At 44.4% G+C, this 17,705-nt stretch overlaps 1 protein-coding gene across 4 annotated transcripts in view; it reads left to right on the top strand.

Moving 5' to 3' along the window:
- The first annotated feature begins 280 nt into the window (after positions 1 to 280).
- Positions 281 to 17,705, top strand: part of SH3RF1 (SH3 domain containing ring finger 1) — a 187,680-nt gene continuing 170,255 nt past the window's right edge. For 3 of the 4 annotated variants that reach the window (XM_032298637.1, XM_032298634.1, XM_032298638.1), the window contains exons 1-2: positions 914 to 1,139; positions 2,673 to 3,160. In XM_032298637.1, coding sequence (XP_032154528.1) covers positions 2,768 to 3,160 — 393 coding nt within the window. In that variant the 5' untranslated portion in view covers positions 914 to 1,139; positions 2,673 to 2,767. Of the gene's footprint in view, positions 414 to 913; positions 1,140 to 2,672; positions 3,161 to 17,705 lie in introns of those variants that run through there. The other variant, XM_032298636.1, reaches the window with a different exon arrangement.

The raw sequence follows: 17,705 nt of genomic DNA, 5'->3' as shown, positions 1-17,705 counted from the left end.
ACCTATGGACAAGATGTTTTTCAAAACTCCATTTCGGTTTACAGGTGTGTGCCTGGGGCAACCAAAACAAAGATTGCAGCGATGATGATGGCAGCCGCCCAGGCTCAGATAAAAGAGGCGCCTCTCCGCGGGCTTCACGGTGCCAGCACCCGCCCCCAAACCGCCCCCAGGTCAGACTGAATCCCCCCCACTCAGGGCAGGTGTAACAGAGGCTCGAGCCTGGGCTGGAAGCCTCGGCCACCGTTTTCCCAGCCTGGGGCTTTGCGGTCCGCGGTCCTCCAGGCGCGCTCGGGTTTGTGTCCTGGAGTGGCTGACGGCTGGGTGCGGGCGGGTGGCCACGGCACTGTCCCTGTCGACTCATCGCGCCGCCCTCTGCCCTCAGGGGCAACAACACTTCGCTTCGACTCTACCAAGTAAGTGTCGGGTGGGCGACCAGACGCCAAATGCCGCGGGATCGGTTACCGCCAGGGCTGACCCGCCACCGCCGCCGCCACCGCCACCGCCGCCGCGGACCCAGCGTCTCCCGCGCCGCGACTCGCCCAGCCTGGGAGGAAGGGACCGTCCCGGGCGCGCAGCCCCGCCGGAGGGAGGAGGACACGGCGGGACCCTGCCCTGGGCTCTTCCTGCTTCCCTCAGCCGCCGCTCCCGCCGCCTCCCCCTCCGGTGGCTCCATTTTCCAGGCGGTTCTCCTCAGGGAGCAGGCGTCCGTCCCCGAGCCTTCCCTACGTTGCCCCCTAGGGGCCCCGCTCCCGGCCTCCGGCTCTCGCAGCCCCCTCAGGCCACCGCCCCCATCCCGCCCCCAGCTCCGGCGCGGTCCGGGGCGCAGGTCACCTCAGCGCGGGAGGCCGGCGCGGTGGCGGGCGGCTCCGGGGGAAGGCGCGGTGAGCCGGGCCGCCCCCTTGCGCCCGGGGCGCCGGCTGCGGCCCGGCCTCCTCCTCCTCTTCCTCCGCCCTCCTCGGCTGGGAAAGTGGGAGGCGGCGCGGTGTGCGCGCGCGAGGGGGGCGGCAGAGAGGACTCTCTCGGGGCCGCCGCGGCGTCAGAGACACTGAGAGCGCCGGGCGCGGCGGGGCCGCATCTGCATCAGCCGCCGCCGCCGCCGCTGCGGGGCCGCGAACAAAGAGGAGGAGCCGAGGCGCGAGGTAGGGCGCGCGGCCGGCGCGGGGCTGGCGGGGACCGGCCGGACCCCTCGCCGCGGAGGAGGCGGCGGTCGCGGCGTCCCCTATCCCCGCCGTGGGCCGGTCTCTCTGTCCCCTCGCCCTCGGGTCCCCGCGGGCCGGGAATCGGGACCCGCGGAGCGGAGCAGCCCGCGGCCTCTGCCTTCTCCGGGCAGGAAGCTGCCAGGGCTCCGTGCCGCGGTCTCCCGGGGCGCAGCCCCGCACCCCGGCTTCCCGGATGGCGCTCTCTGGGGACGGTCGCCTCCTCTCGGCGGGGCTGGAGGGCTGCTTCCCCGTGGCGCTCTGTGGGGCTGACTTTCGCAACTTAAGGCTGCGCATTTATTTTTAAGTCCTTGAAAACTTCCCGCAGTCGTGTGGGGGGGATTTGCGTCCCCGGCCTGACCTAAAGGGAGGCGGCGACGAGGGAGGCTGGAGGGTGAGATCCGCACGCCGGAACCCGCCGGGCGGCCGCCCCAGGAGGGGACTGACTCCTGCGGGTGACGCCGACACCTGGCCCCGGGGTGTGTCTGCGGCGAGCGGCCGCCGCGCCTCCCTGCGGGCTCGGGAGTACCTGTGCTCGGCGCCGTGGGAGCAGGGGCGCAGCCCTGGGGCTCCCCGCTCCCACTTCGTCCAGAACAGCTGTCCCTGCTTGGAGCCAAATCTTTTTACCCCTTTCTCCTGGGCATTCACATTTACATTTATTTTGGCGGCCGGGGGAGAGCGGCGCAGTGAGCAGCTTTTTCCTGAATGGCCTCATTTTCATATGCCCACACTTTCCAGTCCAGCATTCCATCGTCGAATTCTTCTGGTGATAATTTTGCCAGATTTTCTGAATGGGATTAGGACAGGCCGTTGAGAAATGTGTTTCAGAGTTTGTCAACTGCTGCCCTGAAGGGCGCTTTTCTATTTTAGCTGCTTTCAAGCAAATCTGTGTCTTTTAGAATCGTCCACCTTCAGCTCTTTTTGGTCGGGCAAGATTAAACAGTTCTATTTTTAAGACCAGCGAAGAAACATGTGTATTTAATATTGGGATCATTTACCGCGAGCGATCACATAAGGCATGATTTCTTAAACGCCAGTGGCTTAAAAAAGGGAATTTCGTCGGATTTAAAAGTAAATTCCAGGTGGAGGAAACTTTCAATGGCTTCTGTCAGCGTCTCTTGAGTTGAAGACTTTACTAAGGCAGCTGATATCACTTTCAGAGCTTAAGCAATGATGTTCTTTATTGCATTTCATACTTCCCTTTGCAGGAATTATGTGTAATACTTGGTATCCGTTTTTGCCCAGTGAACCCCTAGATACCTTTAGGGGTTAATTTTGCATTGTTTAGAAAGCCTATTTTGTGTTCAGTTGTTGACTTTGGAGTTTAGGAACCCACATTCCAAAGCAAAGCTACACTATTCAGACAGGGAGTAGTGTGCTTTGGGTACTTTTTGGTTCTTGGTTCATTTGTGAACTTTTTCCCTAGATAACAACACTAATGTTCTCTTTTCCCCCCTCTTTTCCCCATGACTCTAGAGCAAATTCTGAAATGGATGTTACATGAATCATTTTAAGGGATGCACACGACTATGAACATTTCTGAAGCTTTTTTCTCAGTAAAGTAGATAAAGATGGATGAATCAGCCTTGCTGGATCTTTTGGAGTGTCCTGTGTGTCTAGAGCGCCTTGATGCCTCTGCGAAGGTCTTGCCTTGCCAGCATACGTTTTGCAAGCGATGTTTGCTGGGGATCGTAGGTTCTCGAAATGAACTCAGATGTCCCGAGTGCAGGACTCTCGTTGGCTCGGGTGTCGAGGAGCTTCCCAGTAACATCTTGCTGGTCAGACTTCTGGATGGCATCAAGCAGAGGCCTTGGAAACCTGGTCCTGGTGGGGGAAGTGGGACCAGCTGCACAAATGCATTAAGGTCTCAGAGCAGCACTGTGGCTAATTGTAACTCAAAAGATCTGCAGAGCTCCCAGGGTGGACAGCAGCCTCGGGTGCAAGCCTGGAGCCCCCCAGTGAGGGTAAGTAGCCGCAGAGATAGTTTGGTGAATAAAGGTGGTGATGTCCACATTTGTTGTTTATTCTTTAGGTTGGTGTTTTCTAAGTCAACTCATTGCTTAGGAAACCATACATACTGGAACAGATAGATTATACCTCTGAATCTTTTTTCGCCCATCATGGAAGGAGATTCGATATAAATAATACATTTTATTGTTTGGAAAATTCTCTCTAGATGGTCTCTGTTATCTTTTCAGATAAATTCTGGGAAACAAGTAACAATTAGTGAATGAAATCTAAACCAGCTATTGTCTTGTGCCCATTTTAAAATGGAAATTTGATATTGTTTTATCTTTTTGATGGAGCAGAGAGTCATAATTACATGTGTCTAGTATATATGTGTATGTGTTGTAAATATGTATGTGGGTAAATCATAAATAGGAAATCAAGCCTTAATTTTTATATTGCTTAGAGTCATTCTATTGTTTTTTTGAATACACAGCACAGAATTTACTCGTTGGTGTAATTCTTAACAAATCATGGCCACAGGTAGCAGAGTTTCGTTGCTGTAGCAACAAAATGTCACTTAGGACCACATGAAAACATCTAGCTTTATGTTGGGCTTTACAGTGAATGAAATGAAATATTTCCATCAAAATGATTTTTCTTGGGATTTGAGTTTGGGCTGAAATAATTGTAGATGAAGCTAATTATTTGGACAGCTGCCACAACTGTCACATAAAATTTCTGTATTTATTAGAAATACATGTATTAATAATCTACATTTATTAGAAATATAGGTATTTCTAATAAATTATGTGGCAGGTGATGGATTCCTGATAAAATGTGCTTTTCTAATTTTTGCAAAAATAAAAGGTAGTTAAGAGCATCAATAATTAAAACAACTCCATTTTTGTAAGAAGGAGGAATTGTAAATTATTGGCCAAACTGGTAAAATCTACTTTTAAAGAAAAATTAATCTGGATAAGAGTATTTTTTTCAGATGTTCTCAGTAAGCACTCAAAAGTGACTTCTTTGATTTAATATAGGAACTACCCATTGGGATAGCATTAGATCCCATAATTCAGAGACGTGGATATCAGGCAGTTTTAACAGAATAGTCTTCCTACTTCTTTCTCAGGCTCGTTTTTTGTAAATGATAGGAAGTATTTACATCACTTGATGTAAAGTATATAAACCATTTTAATCACTAGAAAACTTGATCACAACAAAACGGTTTCATCGTTAAGGCTGTTAGGGTTTTTTTTGACATATTTATTTATTTAAAGATAGTGAGAACTTTTGGCTAGGGTGGTTTTCTTTCCTTATTTGGAGCCCACATGTTGTGAAACTGATGAGCTTACAGTGCTTTTCTTAGATTTCTTTTATTTTATGGAGTTTACTCATGCCTTGACTACTGTATTCTGAATATTTTAATCTCAGAACCAGTGATCAAGTTGATAATTTCTGAGACACCTGACCTAGGTCTGTTTAGCTTAATAAAGTGGTAGATTTACATCTTTGGAAAGGTTTTGTTTCCCTGTTAATTAGACTAGTGAAGGCATGGCTTCTGGCTGTGGGTAGGAATACTGTATCTTAGTTGTTGACACTTTGCCTTACCTGTTGTGAGGAATGTGTTGAATGTTTGATCACTGATAAAGAGGAATTTAAGGAGAGGCTCAAACACTCAATGTCCTCTGAAATTTAAGTTTTCTTGCTAACATGGAAATTGACTATGTAATGCTACCCAGGTGAATTCTCATTTATCTGAACTGCTAAAGCTCCCAAAATTGAGCTTTACTTTTCTTAGGTAAATTATTTGGAGATTTTGATCATGTCAGTATTATTTTTCTGGTTTATGTGATTTTCCTAATTTACCTCATGTTTCTTCTTTAGCATGAGAAAAATTACTTGCCAAAAAACTCAACTAAACTAGAGCCTTGTAACTGGGATAAAATAGTTGGAGTGGATGGAATGGGAAATATGTCTGTTACTTTGCTGGGGGTGGATGGAAGACAAAAACAAATAAACCTATTCAGTAGTCTGTGTTGATGCAATTGATGCAATACTTAGAAAAAGAACAGCCTGCTGGGCACAGTGGCTCACGCTTGTAATCCCAGCACTTTGGGAGACAGAGGCGGGCAGATCATGAGGTCAGGAGTTTGAGACCAGCCTGGTCAACATGGTGAAACCCCATCTCTAGTAAAAATACAAAAAATTAGCTGGGCATGGTGGCGCATGCTTGTAATCCCAGCTACTTGGGAGGCTAAGGCAGGAGAATTGCTTGAACCCAGGAAGCGGAAGTTGTGGTGAGCAGAGATCCTGCCATTGCACTCCAGCCTGGGTGACAGAGCAAGACTCCGTTTTTGAAAACAAACAAACAAAAAAACCCAGCCTTTTTTCTAGTTTAAAATAGTTTTTTGAGTCAGGTGCTGTGGTACTCCCATCTGTAGGCCTACTTACTCCAGAGGCTGGGGCGGGAGGATCACTTGAGCCCAGTAGTTCAAGTTCAGCCTGGACAACATAGCTAGACCCCTCCCCGTGCCACCCCCTACCCTCTGACCTCTTTTTTAAAAAAAGTTTCTCAATAACAGTTACCTAGTACCTTTTGCTTTCAAGTATTCAGAACAGTCAGGGCCATACATATAGCTGAAACACCTGAAAGATAAATACATTTCTAGAAAAGACTCCTTTTAAAAGTGAGAAATCTGTAACATGAAGCCACATGGACATCATAAGGGACTTCTTTGGACACTTTCCTTAGGTGAGTGAGTGTAATAAATCCCAAATGTACATCCTCCTCCCTTAAGTGTTCTGACACAACCAAGCGGTACAGTGAGCCTGTTTCCATATGTTGTGCAAAGCTGAAAGTGATAACGTGGAATATTGCTTCAGTTTATTAGTTATGTTCTGTGTTCCGTTAGACTGTGACATGTGGCCTCCTCATGCATTTAGCCAAAGTATATTAAATGTTGTCAACAGATTTGAACATTTCCAATGTGTGACGCACATCTTATTCCCAAATTTTAGTGTTTCCTGCCTAATTTGAAGGAGAAAAGGAAAGAGCATGGGGTTGGAGTCACCACAGGAATCCGTCAGTTTTTTACCTCTAAATAAAGAATTCCTGTTGGTTTCAGGCCAAAGTCAAGCAGTAGAATCAGCCACAGGGAGAGGGCACTGCTGATACCTGCCAATGGCCTAAGAAATGTAGCTGCAGAAGTTAAAATGCATATCGATATTTAGAAATTAGATAAGGAAAGCATGTTTTTAAAGTAGTTCCTATAGAATTTCAAACTAATAGTTAAGTTTCTGCTTTCTACATGCAGTTCCAATGATTCAAGGAATCATTAAGTAATGATATCTAAACAGACACATTCATAGATACTAAGTTCTCTTAATATTCTCTTAAGCTGGCTGGGTTTGGTGGCTCACGCCTGTAATCCCAGCACTTTGGGAGGCCACGATGGATGGATCACTTGAGGTCAGGAGTTCCAGAACACCCTGACCAACACAGAGAAACCCCGTCTCTACTTAAAATACAAAATTAACCAGGCTTGGTGGTGTGCGCCTATAATCTCAGCTACTCAGGAGGCTGAGGCAGGAGAATCACTTGAACCTGGGAGATGGAGGTTACAGTGAGCCGAGATTGCACCATTGCACTCAGCCTGGTCAAAAAGAGCAAAACTGCGTCTCAAAAAAAAATTCTCTTAAGCTCTTTTATCTCTTAACATTAAGTTCTCTTAACATCTGTGCATGTGTCTGTTTAGACTTCATTACTTAATGATTTCATGATGCCTCTACTTCGCAGCAAATTTATTCATCCAAAAAATAGATCACATGAGACCCCCTGATTTATACTAATTTATACTTTATTTGTTGCTTTATGTAAGAAATATTTCTTAAGCACCCATTATGTGCCAGGCACCACACTAGCTGCTGGATAGGTAATGTTGGACAAACCAGATATAGAGTCTTAGCTTTTGCTTTTGAATGTGTGGTCCATTTTGTGGGAGAGACGCATTAATAATAATAATGCAGGCATGTAATTAAGTAAATTCTGTGAGACAGAGCTGGGGAGAGGATAGGAGAAAGACCTGCATTTAGTTTGAGGGTGAATTGTGTGTGATCTTCACAAGCTTTCTGAGGAAGAGGCATCTGAGCTGAGATCTTAAGGGTGAAATGACATTAATTTGGGAATGGGGGCTGGGCAGGGGAAGGGCAGAGGGAAAGAATATTTCAAAGGCCCTGACTACACAGGAAGGGGCATGCCTTCTAGGAAGAACGGACAGGAGGTAAGTGTGAACGAAGCAAGCCACAGGGACGGTGTCAGATGAGGCCTCAAATTCGATCATGTAGAAGGCATCAAGAACCACAACAAGGGCCATGTGGAGTGAAGGGCCAGATGGGTGGGATAGATAGTAAGTGCTTTGTGGTTGGGATAAGAAAGAGGAACCATTGGGACTGAGACGATTAGCAGGGCTTCAGAACAGATGCAGGATTGGAGCTTGTGTCAGAGAATGGAAAGACCAGGGAAGAAAGGTAGGGAATTCGAGATATGAGGGAATACAGATGAGATTTCTTTTACCCTGTAAATGCTGAGTCTGCTTTCATTTCTCCATAGCTACAGTCATACCTCCTTTGTCCCTCTTTCCCTGTTGCTGTTAGGGGCTGAATTACGCTCCCCCCACCCCCCACACATAGCTAGGTTGAAGTCCTAACTCCTAACACCTCAGAATGTGGCAATATTTGGGGATAGGGCCTTTAAAGAGGTTTTTAAGGTAAAATGAGGTCACATGCAGGGGCGCTAATCCGGTGTGGCTGGTGTTCTTACGAGAAGAGGAGATTAGGATGCAGATGCACAGGGAAGACCATGTGAAGACAGATGGAGAAGATGCCACTTACCAACCAAGGAGGGTTGCCTTCAAGGAAGCCAACCCCCCGACACCTTGTTCTTGGACTTCCAGCCTCCAAAACTGTGAGGAGGTACATTGTTGTTGTTTAAGCCACCTAGTCTGTGCACTTGGATATGGTAGCCCTAGCTGACTTGTACTCTGACTGTAGATGTACTCCTAAAGGTCAGCCTGTCGAGTGGCCTCTCGGTCAACTGCCAGTCCCTTCAGTTCTGGTTTCCCCAGAAATTGGCAGCAGTCCAGCCTTCTGTCTTCTGTCGTGCAATACCCTTGAGAAGTTGTTCAGCCCCTCCCCAGCCCTCTGCCACCCAAATTGCCTGCTAATTTCATAAAATAGACTGGCGTGTTATAAAGAAGTTGAAGCTTATGTGACAGTATACCAGATACACAGAAAATTCTGGAGGAAATGAAGGAAATATCGAGAGGGGAGAACTACTATCTTATCTCTGACAAGTTGGATTGTTCTGGAGAGGGTGCTTTCCAGGACTGAGTAGTACCTAAGACATTACTCAAGGGATAGATAATGATGGACAAACCTGATACACATCCTTACTTGATGCTTTCCAGGAATAAGTGGCATCCTAGTAAGGCATTCTAGGCTTTATTCCAAGGAAGGGCATTGGCAGAAAGAATTGAAGGAAGTAGTGGGAGAAAGTTAGGACAACTGAGTTGCTCCAGGTATGGTATGGAAAGCAGCTGCCAGCCGTGAACTGTGCCTTGGGACATCTTTGACATCCATCTATGAACAAGTACCTGTAGAGAGCTGCTTTCAGGCTCAGTTGTGTTCTATAATCTGTAGGAACTCAGAGATGACATTAATGCTTGTTTCTGTCGAAAAGCTTACATTTAGGGTAGGTAACACACACAAGAAACAACAAATAAGGCAGCAGGCGTGGGATAAGATATTGAATAAGTCTCTATGTATGATGGGGTTCTTGTTTGTAGTTTGTGGTCGTTGCATCCAAGTGCGTGGTCAGAGAATACCAAGCGTGGACTAGAGTGGTTGAGACATGCTCCCCTGGTGTTGAAAGGTCCAGTACAAGCAATGATTGACAGAGGAATTGATGTCTCCACGCAGATGGAGATGAGGATCTGTATTAACTCATACTGGACCCAAGCAAGACATTTAGCGTGGTGGTTTGGATGAGGGAAGTGTTTCTGTGTGTTTCAGAATGATTGAAATGGAAAAGGTGGGTTTTGTTTGTGTGTTTGTTTTGGCTAAAACGTGTTTGTTGCATTCTTGGCCTCTTATTTTATCCATCATTTCATCCTGGATCCTTACTCCAGGCTTCATGTCTGCCCCATCCCTGACCTTTACTTCATTCCTGGGCTAGGCTTAGTGGTAAGACTCAGAGATGGGATCTTGGATGGGGTAGAAGGCATGTTTGGGAAAGGGAGTCTGTGGTGCATACTAATTGATAATTTTTAAAAACTGTAATGATTCTTTTTTGCATCATATAAAGTGTCATGTAACCATAATCATGTAAACCTTACAACAGCTTTCTGGAGTCAAGTGTTATCATTTTATTTATTTATTTGAGATTGAGTCTCACTCCGTCACCCAGGCTGGAGTGCAATGGTGAGATCTTGGCTCACTGCAACCTCTGCCTCCCAGGTTCAAGTGATTCTCCCACCTCAGCCTCCCAAGCTGGGATCACAGGTGCCTGCCACCATGCCCAGCTAATTTTTGTATTTTTGGTAGAGATGGGGTTTTGCCACATTGGCCAGTCTGGTCTCGAACTCCTGACCTCAAGTGATCCACCTGTCTTGGCCTCCCAAAGTGCTGGGATTATAGGCAAGTGAGCCGCCACACCTGGCCTAAGTGTTATCATTTTAAAAATGAAAAAGAAGGTAGATTTCAAAATGTATGTAAAACATTCTAGTTGTAAAAAAAAAAAATTCAACAATATAGAAGAATGTTATTAAGTGTGTATATACTTACAGATCTTTTAATATACATTTATATGTATATGCATGTAGTTCTTGAGTTTTTGCAGAACTAGAATTTTATGCTCTGCATATTCAATGACTTGCTAATTCATTTAATGTATCTATGAAATCTTTTCATGCTTAAGCACATAAATCTACCCCAGTTTTTGCAAAACTCTCTATTGATGTATAACATACATATAGAAAAGTGTGCTAATTATATATACCACTCACTGAATTATAATGTTGCATTCTTTTTTAGTAATGGTAGTATTTTTCTTTCTGTTTTAAAAATGAAAAATGATACATGTTTATGGTAAGAAATGTCGTAGTAGAAGATAATGTAAAGGAGAAAATCAAGGCTTCCAATCTCTCTACCTCTCTCTTCCTAATCTCTAGGGGTGGCCACTCTCACAAGGTTTTTTGTGTTTTCTTTCAGACAAAAAATTGAATAGAAATGGAATCACATTGTACATGCAATTCTGCAATTTGAGGTTTTTAATTTAATGATAAAACTTGGATAGCCTCCATATATACTCACGTTGATCTGTAAGAAGGTGTTATGCGTTCTTTTTTTTTTTTGAGACAGTCTCACACTTGCCCAGGTTGGATGCAGTTGCGTGTTCGTGTCTCACTGATGCTTTATTATTCTTATTTCATGGCTGTAGGAGGGCTGGCTGAAAGACTTTAAATAACTTGTCCAATTTCTGATCCCAAATGCTTCCTTCTTTTACTTGCAGTTTACTTAACTGGCAGACATTTTCCCTGGGACCTCATGTTGCTTTTAGCAGGGGAATCTTTTCTCAGTTGCAACTGGCGGAGGTTATTCTTTCCTCACTATCCTTGCTTCCTGTTTTGTTTTGACAAAAAGAGGACAAATAAAGCTCCTTTACAGTGACAGTGGACCCAGAAAGCAGACTCTCCGTAGCTTGATGGGAAGAGTGTGGTTTGGGGGTCAGAAGTTGTGGCTTCTGGTTCCAACACTGCCATTGGCTGGCTGTGCGGCTTCTCTGAGCTTCATTTCTTCAGCTCAAGGATGTGGACCCATAGCAACCTATGCTTCATGCAGAGTGGTTGTGGGAATGGGGGTGGTGAGGAGGCTGAGCATGGTTCATCTTTGACTTTTTAGAGCCCTTTGTAGTGTCTGGGCTACACATTCACAAGAGGTTTGTTGAATAAATGAGCGAATAAGTGAGTGTAGTGAATACCAATCTCTCTAGGGATCCTTAGCTGTATATTGTCATTTCTATTTGGGATGATGAGAACCAAAGTTATTGAAAAGATGTGGAAATGATCAGAAAGCAGATGTAGTGTTTGGATGTAGAGCTGGAGACATGAACTCAGTTATTTTGGTCTCCTACGTGTGAAAAGGAGCCTGATGCAGGTCTCTTAGGCAACCCCGAGTCTCCTCCCCTCCCAGTTTCCCCCATTTATTATCACTATTGCCCCAGTCCTTATTTACTTATTTGTATTTCTCTTTCGGATGTCTGAAGGAGAGAAAAGATTATTCTATTATTGCTGTCTGGGCAGGGAAAAGGAAAATCCAAAGGAAAGGGAGGAGAGAGATGAACTCTAGTTTTGCTTTAGCTGGGGGTCCCTCTTGTTCATGCAGTTCTTTGAAAAGTTCCGCCTCTGCCCTGGCTCCCTGGCTTAGCACCTCATCCCTGGCTTTTGCACCAGCTGCTGTGGAACCCATGTGAGTGTTAACTTCTCTTTCTTGCAGTACTTTGCACTGCCCTGGCCTGCAGTTGCGCTCTGTCCTTTCCAGGTGGCTAAAAGAGGCGCAGTTGGAGATGGTGGAACAGACAGGGTAGCAGGAAAGCAGGACTCCTGCCCTACTCCACTGCCTTCCAAAAGCTGCTTCTCTAGGTTGTTTTCTCAAAGTGCTTTGTTTTGCCCCATAATTAGTCTCTGGTCTCAGAAAAGGAAAAGAATAAAATCAGAGGCTCAAGAAAGGCATGTGGGTAGGGGCAGTATGTCAATTCAAGCGTCTATTTTTCTGTTGCCTGTGGTCTTTTCTCAGCATTCCACAAACCCCCAGCTCTCCTTTGCACACCTCCATTCCTTAACTCACTCTGTTGGGAAGAATGCCTGCTTTTTTCTACTCTGGTTAGATACTCAAATACTCACTCCATTTATTAATCCCCTCTCTAGTCTATTGCTTAATGTGGTTTAAGCAAACCCAAGACAATATGTTAAAAAACTTTAAAATGTTAAGGTCAAAAGGCAAATGACTTTGTAATTCATGCTGTGGCAGAATTCTTCCTAACGATCCACAATACTGTAGCAACCTAGCACAAATATTCTAGTGAGATGTACTTGTGATAGAAATATTACACATAGCAACATAGTATGGATAGTGAGGAACTCAGATAGCAGGCAAGCCTCATTTACATAGCAACATAGTATAGTGAGGTGTACATATGATAGAAATATTATGCTCGGAGACTGCCTTGCCGGTAAGGCTCCCTCATTTAGAAACTTCAACTCCCTCACCCTCTCAGTTCTTTTATTGTAAAGAGTACATGTATATTCCGCTCTTTGAAAAACTTTAATTTTAGTTTCTTCTGAAGGTAGTAACCTAAAAAAGAAGAATTCAGAGCCCCAGGCACCCTTTTCATGGCTCTGCAATCCTTTGTCACGTATATGTCTGCCAATGCCTAGTCAAGAGGATGGTAGCAGTTGCTTCATGAATGGTGACATATGGGTGGCTGTAAACACAGCCATTTTAGAGATAGATGTGTGAGTGGGCTCTTTCGGGGTAGCTGGGAAGGGAATAGAGGTGCCATTTCAGATGGCTGACAGAGCAGTTAAATAGTAGATTATTTGCGTTGTGAAACATGAAAAAAGTGAGCAGTAGGAGGATGTGCAAATGAATTTTTAAGTTACATTAAATATAGTGCAGAAAAGCAAGGGCTGTCAATGTTGAACATTTTTCTGTTAGCCAAAGGAAATAAATTCCATAAGGATTAAGGAAATTATTGTTATTATTATTTTGCCGGAAAAAATCCTTTTGAAACACTGTATTTCACTGCTTATCAATTCAGGAATGAATGAACAGGAGTGAATTTTCATTATTTTAATATGTAATGAGTAGTCCTAGGCCATGAACATTATATAGAAAGGAAGCTAAAGTTAGCTAGAGGATGCTTCATATCTAGTTTTAATTTATGTGAGGTGCTCCCAAAATAACATAGTAGGAATGTAAGTAAGAGTGTCAGTGTGGGATACAAATATCCCTAGCATTTGTATAAGGTTCCTGGAACGTGAGCAGTAATGTTGAAGAGTTGAACATTAGATATTTCATAAGGAGATTCAGTTCTTGTAAAGCTAAAATATATTCTTACATTCCTAAGTATATAACTGCTTAGTTTTTAAAGATCCTTAAAAAACTTTAAAAGTTTTTTTAAAACATTAAACACATAGAATAAACATCATATAATAAAATTAAATTTCAAACCTTAAGTTTTCATTTGCCCACCTTATCCAAAGTGACATTTAGTTTACTAACCTCCATTATTTCCATTTTTTTCAAAATCTTTGGACAGCTTTTTCCTCATTATTAAACTTGTGTTTTATGCACAATCAGTGATGAATTATTTTTCATATGCTTTTTGCTTTGTCTGCCACGGTTGAAGTCTACAAGGCTATTTTTGCCATTTTTGGTAGACCTTATTATTGGTAGACCTTTCATTCCTGTCTTAACTGTACTAGTAGTAGCATTTTTATTTTCCTTTTTTCTACTCATTTTTGTAAAGCAAGTCTGAAATATTAAGAAGACACTGCTGGTATTAACACAGTTGTACAAAGCCTGTGATGCTGCTGAAGCTGAAGTGTTGGTAAAGGCCCCAAAGTGTGACAGCTTGAAATGTTTACATAGCAGATATTCCAAAAAAGTTCAAATCTGGCGGCAGAAAAGTATTGGGTCTCCATGTATCAAGCATGAAAATATATGATGTATGGAAGTTGAGAATCACCTATATGGAGGAAAGAATGAGGAGACCTGCTTTCTAGTCCTGGCTATATGGTTTTAGGCCAGTGTTTTCTATAGGACATAGTTTTCTCTTCTATAAAATGAGGATTTTCTGATATCTGATTTCTTTTTTAGCCCTGAAATTGAAAAAAAATAATTACCCTAGCAAAAGCCAACTTTGATATTGAGCATTTAGAACAAACTCACATTGGCACCTGGATATCATCTTCGTGCATTGAGGTGACATGTGGCTCTCACATTTGCCCATTGATACCAGTAATCTGCCTTTAATGTCCCCTTAGAAGCTCACAATTAGCCTGCCACAGGAGCCTTCAGATGAACTGTTAGATTTAGAAGTGAGGTAGAGCAGAAAAGCAAGGCAGTTTAGAGAGCCCGGCTTTGGATCAAGCTCTAAATGGGGCTGGTTTGCTTGATAGATCTGATCTGCCTAGAATTATCTACCTCTGTTCTGCCTGAATATTATCTTCATACAAAGTTGTCACACTGCTTAAAATTCTGACAATTAGAGACTGTCTTTGTATTAAAATGTCCTGCACTTTTAGAAGGGTATTTAGGGCTGGGCACAGTGGCTCACACCTGTAGTCCCAGCATTTTGGGAGATTGAGGTGGGCGGATCACCTGAGGTTGGGAGTTCAAGACCAGCCTGACCAATATGGAGAAACTTCATCTCTACTGAAAATACGAAATTAGCCCGGCGTGGTGGTGCATGCTTCTAATCCCAGCTACTCCAGAGGCTGAGGCAGGATAATTGCTTGAATCCAGGAGGTGGGGGTTGCGGTGAGCCAAAATTGCGCCATTGCACTTCAGTCTGGCAACAAGAGTGAAACTCCTTCTCAAAAAAAAAAAATGGGTATTTGCCTAACCATATTTCTTTTCCCTGTTTTTACTGACATGAGAACCTCTGCTTTGATGGACAGGGCATTTATGCTCCAAGAGCGGAAAGGCAGGTCACTGAGCCTCTTTGAGGTCAGCCACGCCTGGATGGGGAAACTGTGGTGAGGGGCTCACATAGAGTGACCATGTAGTTCATCCTCTACCCTGGGACATTTTTGAGAGTGAAAAGGATGTTGTCGATACTTTTGCAGAGTCAACAGGAATAAGTCAGGACAGTCTGGGCAAACAGGGCCATAAGGTTACCCCAGCTGAGGACAGTGTGAGTGAGCACAGGATATAGAAAATAGGATTCATTAAGCAAAGGGGAGATGCCACAGAATACAGAACTTTTCTGAAGTGTTTAGGGGAAATGCAGAGGAATTAATTTCTTCCTCTGAACGTTCCTTTTTGTGTGCTCTGTGATTCCTGCTGGATGGAAAGTGTCTGGTAATAGAAAAAGTGAGAGATTTAGTATCAGGCAGAACTTCCTGTTTTCCTTGTTATCTGTGTGGCTTTTGGGCAGTTACTTCCCTAGCTAATTTCTTCATTTGTTGAGTGAAGAGCTGCTTTCCAAGTTTGTGAGGATTACATGAGATAAGGAATCTCAAATGCCTAGTATATGCTCAATAAACCTAGTACATGCTCAATAAACATTAGTATCTTCAGTTTTCTCTCTTTCTAGAAATTAGAAATTTTACACCATATCACCGTTATATTGTAAAATAAATTCTGAGGCAGGTGGATTGGCTCACATTTGTAATCCCAGTGCTTTGGGAGGCCAAAGTGGGAGGATAACTTGTGGCCAGGAGTTTGAGACCAGCCTGAACAACATAGTGGGCCCCCTCCTTCTAAAAAAATTAAAAAAAAAAATTAACTGGGCATTGTGGCATGCACTTGTAGTCCCAGCTCCTCAGGAGGCTGAGGCTGGAGGATCACTTGATCCCAGGAGTTTGAGGCTACAGTGAGCTGTGATCTCGTTACTGCACTCCAGCCTGGGTGACCAAATGAGACCTTGTCTCTAAAACAAAGAAACAAAACAGGGGTGTGTATGTAGTCTGGTAATTTAATTAATCAACACTTATGTGTTAATACCATAGAAAATTTTGTTCTGTTTTCAACAGCTGGCTTAAACTTTAGATACCCAAGCTGTTCATAAATGACAGACCACAGAAGATAGTCTTGGTTTTACAGCTATAGTGTGACACTGGTTGAATCAGCTGCTCTGGGCCTCATCTGTAAAAGGAAATGGTGAGCAACATTATCTACAGTATCTCTTCCTGTTCTCTTATCCTGTGATAAGATATCCAGCCAGTGGAATGCATTATGGTGTGTTGGTCTGTGACTGTTTTCATTGTCCCTCTTTCCCTCCCTCTCTCCCTCCCTGCCTCTCTTCCCTTCTTCCTTCCTTCTCTGCCTCCCTCCCTGTGATTGGGGAAAGTAATACCTCAAATAATTTTTTTTAACAAATTTCAATTTAGTTATTTCTTTAGCATAATACTGAAGACTTAGACCCCTAAGACTTTCTGTAAGGGAAACTAGATGTGCTTTGTAGTTTAGTCCTAATTTTTAAAAATTAAGGAGACCAGGCGTAGTGGCTGACACTTATAGTCCTAAAACTTTGGGTGGCTGAGGTGGGAGGATTGCTTGAGCCCAGGAATTTGAGACCAGCCTGGGCAACATAGCAAAACCCCATCTTTACAAAAAACAAAAAAAAAATTAGCTGGGCATGGTGGCTTGCGCCTGCTGTCTCAGCAGCTTGAGAAGTTGAGGAGGGAGGAATGCTTGAATCTGGGAGGCTGAGACTGCAGTGAGCTATGATCGTGTCACTGCACTCTAGCCTAGGTGACAGAACGAGACTCTTGACTGAAAAAAAAAAAAGTAATGTTAGGAAAGATTATTATGCCCATTATCAAAACATGGATGATTTAATTCGCCGTTGGATGGATGGATCAATTGATCTATCTGGACTGTGCGTGTGTGTGTGTGTGTGTGTGTGTGTATGCATATGCACCAGTGTGTTGTGTTTTATTTCTTTGTAATTGTGATTTTTGCTTACGCTTACCAGCCTGGCCCACCCCTCCCCCCACTTCATACCATTAAGATTATGTGGCTTAAGTAGTTATACTGGTCAGTTTTTTCATGTTTTGGTTATTTTTTAATCTCATATCTAGAGCAGCCGATTTAACTTTTAAAAAGTTGTGACACAGGGCCGGGCGCAGTGGCTCAAGCCTGTGATCCCAGCACTTTGGGAGGCCGAGGCGGGTGGATCACGAGGTCAAGAGATCGAGACCATCCTGGTCAACATGATGAAACCCCGTCTCTACTAAAAATACAAAAAATTAGCTGGGCATGGTGGTGCGTGCCTGTAACCCCAGCTACTCAGGAAGCTGAGGCAGGAGAATTGCCTGAACGCAGGAGGCGGAGGTTGCGGTGAGCCGAGATGGCGCCATTGCACTCCAACCTGGGTAACGAGCGAAACTCCGTCTCAAAAAAAAAAAAAAAAAAGTTGTGACATATATAAACAGATAAAAAATGCATTTATATGCCTTTCTGATGCATTTTGCAAATGGCTGCAACGGTGAAGAGCCTTGCTGCCCCGCGCGGTGTCGCGTGCCTGTAGTCCCAGCTCCTCGGGAGGCTGAGGTGGGAAGATTGCTTGAGCCCAGGAGTTCTGGGCTGTAGTGCTATGCCGATCGGGTGTCCGCACTAAGTTTGGCGCCAATATGGTGACCTCCCGGGAGCGGGGGACCACCAGGTTGCCTAAGGACAGGTGAACTGGAGCAGGTCAAAACTCCCGTGCTGATCGGTAGTGGGATCGTGCCTGTGAATAGCCACTGCACTCCAGCCTGGGCAACATAGCGA

This window comes from Sapajus apella, unplaced genomic scaffold, assembly GCF_009761245.1.
Source record: "Sapajus apella isolate SASKATOON/1434 unplaced genomic scaffold, GSC_monkey_1.0 scaffold39, whole genome shotgun sequence".
Taxonomy (NCBI): Eukaryota; Metazoa; Chordata; class Mammalia; order Primates; family Cebidae; genus Sapajus; species Sapajus apella.
The sequence above is the reverse complement of the archived record's forward strand: the minus strand, read 5'-3'. Positions and strand labels throughout refer to the sequence as shown.